General features: G+C 35.0%; 1 protein-coding gene across 1 annotated transcript; it reads right to left on the minus strand.

Moving 5' to 3' along the window:
- Positions 1–3,009: 3,009 nt before the first annotated feature.
- On the minus strand, positions 3,010–4,836 carry LOC143547938 (ribosomal RNA small subunit methyltransferase, mitochondrial-like). The gene is made up of 2 exons (XM_077039231.1): positions 4,421–4,836; positions 3,010–3,731 (listed from the first exon to the last, which is right to left on the minus strand). The coding sequence occupies exons 1-2, from the start codon at positions 4,829–4,831 to the stop codon at positions 3,015–3,017; spliced, it is 1,128 nt and encodes a 375-aa protein (XP_076895346.1). The 5' UTR covers positions 4,832–4,836; the 3' UTR covers positions 3,010–3,014.
- Between the last annotated feature and the right edge of the window lie 4,835 nt (positions 4,837–9,671).

Here is a 9,671-nt window from a genome sequence, read left to right on the forward strand (position 1 = left end):
TTATGCAAAAGTGTTTGTGGTTTGCTTTTGATGGCTTTAAATTAAATCATGAGCCAACTTTACCCATTTTTTGTTGTCGTAAAAAACCGGAAGTAAACTATTTCTAATTAAAACCCAACTAAACCGAACCATTACCAACGATTAGGTTCCGATATAGTTTATACTTCGATAAAAAAAACTTCGAGTTTAAAATTTAAAATAAGAATTATAAATCTGTATATACCTTCACTTCAAACTAAACATCAACTAATACATTATTAAAAAGAATCATACTATGAACAAATATAACTTTGGTCACATAAATAATAAAACTTATTAGAATAAATAGAAGGCGAAATCATAATAAGAACAAAGACTATAAAAAACCATATTGGAAATTTGGCTAAATTAAAGTTGTAATACACGAGTTTGCTCGTATTTAAATAAAAATTTGGTTAACTATATTTTAACTATGTCTAATATATATAATATCTAATGCTAAATAAGTAAAGAATTAACATTTCAATATGTATGGCTAGCTCCGGTTTCAACCGTGAAACCAAACTGGTGAACAGTCTCACAGTTTCAAACAAAATAATAAACATCCAAAAGTTTGTTACATGATTATCAAAATATGTGTTTCCAGTTTCCCGCTGTATCGTGCGGGCACTCTTCTAGTATATTTTTATGTATAATATGCGAAATCTTAGCCACTAAGGTTATCATAATTTGGACCAGATCGGGTGTTCCCACTTCATCTTTTTAGGATGAATTGTTTATTGTTTAATAACTAGTTTTATTTATAATTAATAGCAACCATAATCGAATACTCTAATCACGACATATAATGTTGTGTTTTTTTTTATTATGGTTGGACTTTGTTAAATTCTACTTCTTTTTGTTTGTTACATCAACTTGTGTTGGTTTAATATTTGTTTATTTACGTTACAAAACTGAAGAAGAATATGCTAGCTTTAATTTTAACATTGTAATTTTTATTTTATTTATTTATTTTCTGGAATAGTCGAAATCCGATTAACCTAACCTGAAAAAACCGTGAGAGATTGGGTTGTGTTTCGGGTATAGATTTAAACCTTTGAAACTCGAAAAACCCGACCCGAAAAACCCGAAAACACCCCTAAGCTCATGTTTAGTACCTTAATGAGCTAAAGTTTGACTATAATAAACACATACAAGTCATAAAAAAATACACCAGGCTCGATAAGGCTCGATGAGCCTAAATCATCATCATCATAATCATCATCATCATCGTACTCAGTATATCCCACCAATAGCAATGCTATGGTAGGGTCTGAGGAGGGTAAGATGTAGACAGCCTTACCTCTATCCCATAGGGATAGAGAAGCTGTTTCCGGTGAGACCCCCGGCTCGATAGTAGTTTTGAATCAAGCCTTGGACATAAGGCACATAACACTCAATCATCGGGACACCGGCTGATTGGTGCATGTGCCCTTGTCTTTCGGCTATCAACGCCACCACATGATGCCTGATTAATCTTCCGCCACTTTTAACGTTATTTTCATGAGATTAGTAAAATAACGTCAAAATTAGTGCAATTTTACTTTTGCCCACCCGAGTGTTCACACATATATAGTACCTCAATGAGCGTAAATGATTTCCGCATACAAGGCTTGAGCTTGAGCTTGATAACTAAAACGAGTTTTACTTGAGGCTCAAGCGTGGCTTGAGCTCGATAAGATACGGCTCGTTATATGTATATACCAAATGTAGCAGAACATTATATCTTGCATTTTAAATTTGATTGGTATATAGTCATATATGATGTTAAGTAAGTTTAGAGAGGTATATATGATTTCATGTTGATAAAACCACGAAGTCTCGGCTAAAAAACAACCATGCCATTCTACATCATTTATTCACTTATTTAACCCAAAGGCCAAATCGATTGATTAATATTTTAATAAAAGCATGAGGGGGTTTGTCAAATCCACTTATTTTGCCTCCTTTTACTCATAAAGGTAACCTCTATTTTTCATTCATTCAAATAAACACTTTTCTTGATGTTCCCTTGACTTTTCTTACAATCAAGCATATATGCCAAGGAAAAAGAATGGAATAAAGGTGATTATGAAGTCATGTGGGATGTTCAAAGAGTGAGTTGCATCATGCCAATACAAGCTAAGCTGGATCGACTCGTAACCTTCGATCTAAAACTGAGTTCGCATTCGGCTCGTAATCAACTCAATTGTGGCTAGGTGAACCAACTTGTTTATTTTGAATCATGATGATCTTATATATCTTCATACAAGTGTCATCATCATCATCATCGTACTCATCGTACTCAGTATATCCCACCAATAGCAATGCTATGGTAGGGTCTAAGGAGGGTAAGATGTAGACAGCCTTACCTCTATCCCATAGGGATAGAGAGGCTGCTTCCGGTGAGACCCCCGGCTCGATAGTAGTTTTGCATCAAGCCTTGGACATAAGGCACATAGCACTCAATCATCAGGGACACCGGCTGATTGGTGCATGTGCCCTTGTCTTTCGGCTATCAACGCCACCACATGATGCCTGATTAACCTTCCGCCACTTTTAACGTTATTTTCACGAGATTAGTAAAATAACGTCAAAATTAGTGCACTTTTACTTTTGCCCACCCGAGGGTTCACACATATATACATTATATGCGCGCACCGCAAGCAGGGCGTAATCTTCATACAAGTGTCAAAATAATAATAATAACTGCAATCTCAAAATATACAAGTCCAATGAACAAGAGAATTAAAAAATAAAAATTCGTCCAATCGAGGCAACAAGCGAGCTTCCGCCAGCTCAAACTTGGCTCAAATGTTAGAGATCCAAGTAGCTCGAGCTGAATTACGAGCAAACTTTAAAGATCGAGTTGCGAAAGTTTCAAGAATATGCATGTTTGAGATAACATTATGAAGAATCAAATTAAACAAGCAATAAGCTCTATAAACTACCAATTTATTAAAGAATTTCACATGTAAATAATAACACTAATAAAATCAATGAACCATAACTTTACTCTATAATCCAGCAAAGGATGCATTAATATCCCTTGGTTTTTCTTGATCATGAAACCATATTCCTGCCTTATTAAATAAAGAAAGCAAATACAATAACTCGCCATTCGACAGTTTTGATGGCCTCTTATCTTCAAGTCCGGCAGTTCTAAGAATCCCAACAAGTTTTTCCTTAAACAAGTTCACTTCAGTTCCCAAAATCTCGCATTCATCTTCCTCATCATCACTTTCGTTACAACATTCATGCTCCACAATATCTCCATTAAAGCTTGTTACTTTTGACAGATTCAAAAGCTCTGCAACTTTTTTCTTCTGCCTAAACGTCGCACCCAACGTCTTGTTTTTCTTACCAAAACAGGTTTTAGTGAAAGCCCACCATTCATTGAGATTTACATCCGGGATTTCGGTTTTCAAACTGATTTTAACAACCGACGAGTCAACTTTTGGCATGGGCACGAAATCCTTTTTGCTTACATTCATGACATGCTCAACATCGGCTACCAGTTTCACATTAACCGCCAGTCTATTGAACTCTGAGTCACCAGGATTAGCCAGGAGTCGAGTAGCAAACTCTTTCTGGAGAAGAAGAGTTGCACTTCTAAAATTGTACCCACCAAAAACAAATTTTGCCACTAGAGGTGATGATATTCCGTAAGGAATGTTTGCCACCACAAGATCAAAATCTGGAAAATCCGCCTTTAGTGCATCTTTATGTATAATCTGCACAAAAATATACTTTAAAATTTTCAAAATTGATGTAAGTATTGAACTTTTATTGAATAGATTACTGTAGCATCTATACATATATGTTATTACTGCAAAGACAGTTAGGATAGAGTCTGTGAGCAGGGCTGCAAACGAGCTGAGCCACTCGTGAGCTACTCGAGATCGAATCAATAAAAAGCTCGAAACGAGCCGAACCTTTTCCAGCCAGGCCAAGCCTGAGACTCAGATAAAGCTCGTTTAGTTATCGAGCCCGAGCTCAAGCCTTGTATGAGAAGATCGGTCAGACTTGTCGAGCCTTAACGAACATTGTGTATTTTTTAATTTAGCTCTTTCGAACTTCTATATATTAATTTCACACAAAACAACCGAGCTCGAGCCGAGCTTTGGCTCATTTAAGGCTCTGCACACAAGCTCAACTCGAGCTTAGGCTCGTTTAAGGTTTCTTGAAATATATAAAAATGATAACAAAAATTGTTAATAAATTAATTAATAACTAATACACGAGCCGAGCTCGAGTTCGAGCTTGTAAAAGCGATTCATGATCCAAGCTCAAACCTTAGAAAAAGAGCTCGAAACGAGCCAAGCCGGGCTCTTTTATCAAACAGTTTATAAGCAATTAAAAACAGTCAACACAAATTCAGTGAGGCATTTCATCAAACAGTTGATGAGCAACAAACACACACCGACAGTTTCTCATCAAACCCGTGTTCCGCAACACGGGTTTGAAGAGCCTGCACCATACGGTTATCAACTTCCACCGCAACAACTTTCTTAGCAGCTTCAAGAAGCCTCATGGTCAGATTTCCAGTACCAGGGCCAATTTCAAGAACCGTATCACCCGGGCCGACTCCGGAGTTCCTGATAATGGAATCAAGGACTCGTGGGTTGGTTAAAAGGTGTTGGCCCCAGCTTTTGTATAGCTGAAAACGATCCTCTTGATTTTGATTTTGGGTTCTATTGAAATTGTTGTCATCTTCATCATGGTGTCTGTTATTGTAAGGGGGGTGGGTGTGTTTCGCATGAAGTTGATGAAATTGAACGGAGAGTTTGAGAAGAAAGTGACGATTGACTGAGGATTTGGCACATTGAAGCATGCTGGTTTGTGATGATATAGATATGGTCGTTGAAAGTTTTGGGATTCCTTATTTTACCTACTTATAATTAGTTATAAGTTATAAAAAAAAGTGTATTTCTCCTTATTTACAAGCCTAAAATTTAAGTTTTCAGACTTTACTAACTTATCTTCTTATCAATATCAGATTTCCCATTACACCCTCCTTTCATCGTCCACCTAGCATCAATTCATCGTCTACCCCTACCATCAATTTACCATCGTTCTGCCCCTGCATCGATTCATTATTATCAACCCTAACCTGCTTCAACCATTGAATTCACACACCCAACTCATCAATTCGAATTATTCTCAACCCTAACCCTTCTTTCGATCATGAATTCACACACCCAACTCATCAATTCGAGTAACTGCCTCTCAACCACCTCTGTTAGCTAACATTGAATTTGCTCCTACAATATATGAATCTCTTCATCTCCTTCTATCAAAAAAATACACGGTGGTGTCCAATTCGAAAAAACACAGGTCATCATGTTTGTACAATTCGGTTTTAAGTATGTTTGATTCTCATGTAATTTGTGTTTAAATCTGTTTGCGAGTTGTTTGATTGAAACATGTTTGGTGTTTTGGTGCTTTATAGATTATGTGATGTTTATATTATGTGAATGACTATAAAATTGAATGAAAATTTCTTTGTGAATGGCACGGTTCTTTGGTGCTTTAACGGTGTTTCGGTGCTTTAATAGATTATGTGATGTTTATATTATGTGAATGATTATAAAGTTGAATGAAAATTTCTTTGTCAATGACACAGTTCTTTGGTGCTTATGGTATTTTGGTGCTTTTAATAGAAGGAAAAAAACACAGTTCTTTGTGAATGACTATAAAATTTCATTATAAGAAAGGAATTAGTAGGAGCTTTGACTTTTGAGTAAAAGAAGGCGAAACATCATTTTCAAGCAACTAATGGTAGTTGAAAACAAACCTAGTTAAGATTAATATTATATGCTCAATTTTTTGTTTCACCTCTAGTTGTTGTCTTATATTCACTAATAAGTTTTACCTTGGTATATTCGATGTGTTTGTTTTATGAATCATGGATATAGTAGGCTTAGGACTACGAAAAACAAAAAATTCTTGTGGAACAATGATACGTTCAAGGAGTTTATCGATGCGTGCTTGCTTGAACTTAGAAAAGGGAATAGACCCGGTACTCACTTTAGTAAGATTGGGTGGAAGAATATAGTTCAAACCATGCATGAAAAAACGGGCATAACATTTGATGAAAAACAAATTAAAAACAAAGGGGACGTTATGAAAAAAGAATGGAAGCTTTATGACCGGTTGATGAGGCATGAAACGGGGATTGGTGGGACGAGAAGCTTAATCGATGCATCGCCTGAGCGGTGGGATGAGAAAATAAAGGAAAGTTCTACACTCCTACTGTTTTTTTAATCATTTGTAGTTAGTGGTGTTAATCGGGTTAACTTGCTCGGGTTTCGGGTTAATCGGTTCGGGTTAAAGAGATTGTTAGATGGATAAAACTTTGTTGATCAAATTTTCATAAATTTACACAGTTATTGTAATAATATAGCTATGATAACACTTTGATTATTTATAAGTATAACTAAATAGAAAATGGATAAAGCCTTACCATTATAACTTGAAGTCCGCCTTGCTGTAATGTGATCGCTACCCGAACCAAGAAGTCCAACATCAGAGAGCTTTCATGACAAAGATTAAATAAAGAATTAATTACAACCGAACCAAACCGAACCGTTACCAATTATTGAAAATTATAACCGAACCAAACCGAATCATTACCAATTATAACCAAACCGTTAGTAACGGTACGGTTTGAACGGTCTGTTTATATATTTTTTAATATTAGAATTGAAGGACTTTCCAAGATTCATTTTTTATACCATCTCAATTTCAGTTTCAAGTTGTTGGGTCAAATCAAGATTCATTTTTTAAGTTGTTGGGTCAAATCAAGATTCATTTTTTATTAGCTTGCAGCTCAGTTTCAAGTTCTTTAATGAGCTGCAGATTAAAGACTATACCATCTCAAGTTCAATATTTGATTCTTGATTCCTTTTAAGTTATACATACGATCACCAAGTGAAAATTGTCTTAGCATCGATGGCTGTTCATAACTTTATTAGAAAGGCCGGTAGGTTTGATGAAGCATTTGAAACTGCCCAACAAGAATCTTACAATCCCATAGAAGATAATCCTATTGATGAAGATCATGAAGAAGTTCCGGCTACAAATCGTACGGCTGATGATAATATGCTTATGGCAGCGATAAGAGATGTTATTGCGCAAGAAATAATGGAATCGCAAAGCGGAATGTAGTATGACATTATTTTGTTATTATTGTGTATTTTTGGTGTTTTTTTAACATCTCGAATGTAGTATTATTATGATTTAATCAAAAAATTATATGGAAACAAATTTTATGATGTATATTTTGTAATTTCTTTTTCAATATGCTAGAGATGAAAAAAGTATAAAATGGTATAGATAAGCAATCCCAAACACTTTTTAAAAATAACTTATTCATTTGTATAAAAATGTCCTTTTTGGTCATTTACATAAATAAGTTAAACCAAACACTTTTTTAAAACTCCTTATCAAATAGTCACAATACCTTTTCTACTTATCATAAAAAGTTATTTTCACCTTAAATAAGGAATCCCAAACACACCCTTAGTTGCTTATATTCTAGACACGAATATGGGATGAAAACAGGGATGTTACTTTTACCTGAAACCCAACTCAAAAAACCAATATCTGAATTCGAATTAATCGGACCTGAGAAACCCAAAGTTGAAAAAAGACTAGCTTGAACCGAAGTAATTTGGGTTGGTTTTTTGGTCCGAATTCTAGGTTTCGAATCAACCGGGATAAACTTCGGGAAGGACACCCCTAGATGACAAGATAATTATTCGTGTCTTTTTTAATACAAACACAAACTTGTTTAGAAATATGTTAACATAAAACTTGTTTAGACATGATAATGCATGTATAAATTTAGTGGGAAAGTTAACGTACAAATGAAGTTAACGTGCTAATTGTGAGAATCAAGTAGGGTAATTATGTAATTACATCCATAATTATGATTACATAATTACGGATGTAATTACATAATTACCCTAATTGATTCTCACAATTAGCACGTTAATTTCATTTGTATTTGATTCAAACCCTATAAGTTTATAGATTTTTATTACATTATTTTAAGTAATTTATAACAATTAAATAAGGTATATTGGTTTTTATTAATCTCAATCATCATTTTTTGGTCGATGCTGGTCTTAACTAACGAACTGATAGTTGTTAGTCCCATCTTTTAACGTATTTATTCCAACTGTCTACGACTAACAAAATCCTAACGCAATTACTTGCAGGTCATCATAGACGCTTTTGGCCAGGAAAGTATGATTTTTTGCTAGAAAACTCAACCTGCACACCACATGAACACCGCCACCACCACCTACTGACTCACCACCAGCCAACCACCACTTGAGCACCACCAATCGATTTCAACGGTTATTCTAGGGTTCCGGCGACCTCAATAATTTGGGCTTTACTAGAAAAAAGGTTTCTAAAGGTCCGCTCCAAGGTAACAAAGATATTTGAGCGAAAATGTTGAGTTTTCTTTTTAAAAAATGTGAGTTTTCTTGTCAAAAATGTTTTTCTGGTGGCCTGCAACTAACGACGTTAGGACCGTTGAAAACAAATACGTTAACAATTGAGACCATCATACCAATTCGTTAACTGAGACAAAAAATGAATGGTTGAAATTAATAAAACCAACAAGCACTTATGTTATGTAACTGAGAAAAAAGACTTGGAAATTTTCGAAAAGCTAATCATAGATTCCTCTTTCCATTAGAACAATAGGGCTGTTATTATCATTTTCGTGCTCTTGGCTCGATGTCTTCTAAATGACTAAGCCCATAATATATTTAGCCCAATGTTGCTATTTACGAGTGCATATGTTTGTAAGGTCTCATAAGCCCATTATCCCTATTATGGTTTGCAAACCCAGTTGCCCAGTTACTGTTCTAAATGGGCCTTGCGTAAACAGGCTGATTAAAATTTCACTTTGTTCTTTCACGAAAAACATAGAAAAAGAGAGCGGTAAAATCTACATTTATATTTATTATTACCAGGCTAGAAGCCTAGAATCATCAACCAATAACACCATCTTATACTACTACCATAGTACCATAGACCATAGTAACTATATATTTCCCTTATATAACCATATATAGTCATAAAGCTTCACCTTTGGGCGTTATGCGCTACGTAATGCCCAGTCAGAGTTATGATTTTTTACAAAAACATGGTTTAGTCGTAAAGCCGGCCATAATTGTTGATATTTGTTTTTTTTAATTTCTGTGCCTTCCACCCGCGCTATCTACAAAACGTCGCAAAAAAAATTAAACCAAAACGTCGCGAGGGGGGGGGGGGGTGTGCCCCCGGCGTTATCCACCATAAAGCCCGGCCATAACATGCCACTACGGAAGGCCTAAGTAAGTTATACACAATAATATTTCAGGTTATAGATAATTTTAAATTTTATAAACAATCCATCCATATAAAGTATAAATCACCGCCAATTTAAAACTTGTCACATACATTGTCATTAGAAATTTAGAATGTATAAGGGGAGCACAAATTGTGGTATTATAAATACATTTAATTATCGTTTAATTTCGATATATAAATTACATATGCGGTGTCATTCTCTTTCACACCGCGTTTATCAATAATATGTACAAAGATTCATTTCACATTACATAGTAATCTATATGTAGTTATCACTTTTCTAGCTCGGTTTGTAATAATGT

This window comes from Bidens hawaiensis, unplaced genomic scaffold (genome assembly GCF_021521415.1).
Source record: "Bidens hawaiensis isolate Kalapana, Puna unplaced genomic scaffold, B.hawaiensis_p1.1 tig00014897_1, whole genome shotgun sequence".
In the NCBI taxonomy this organism is placed as follows: Eukaryota; Viridiplantae; Streptophyta; class Magnoliopsida; order Asterales; family Asteraceae; genus Bidens; species Bidens hawaiensis.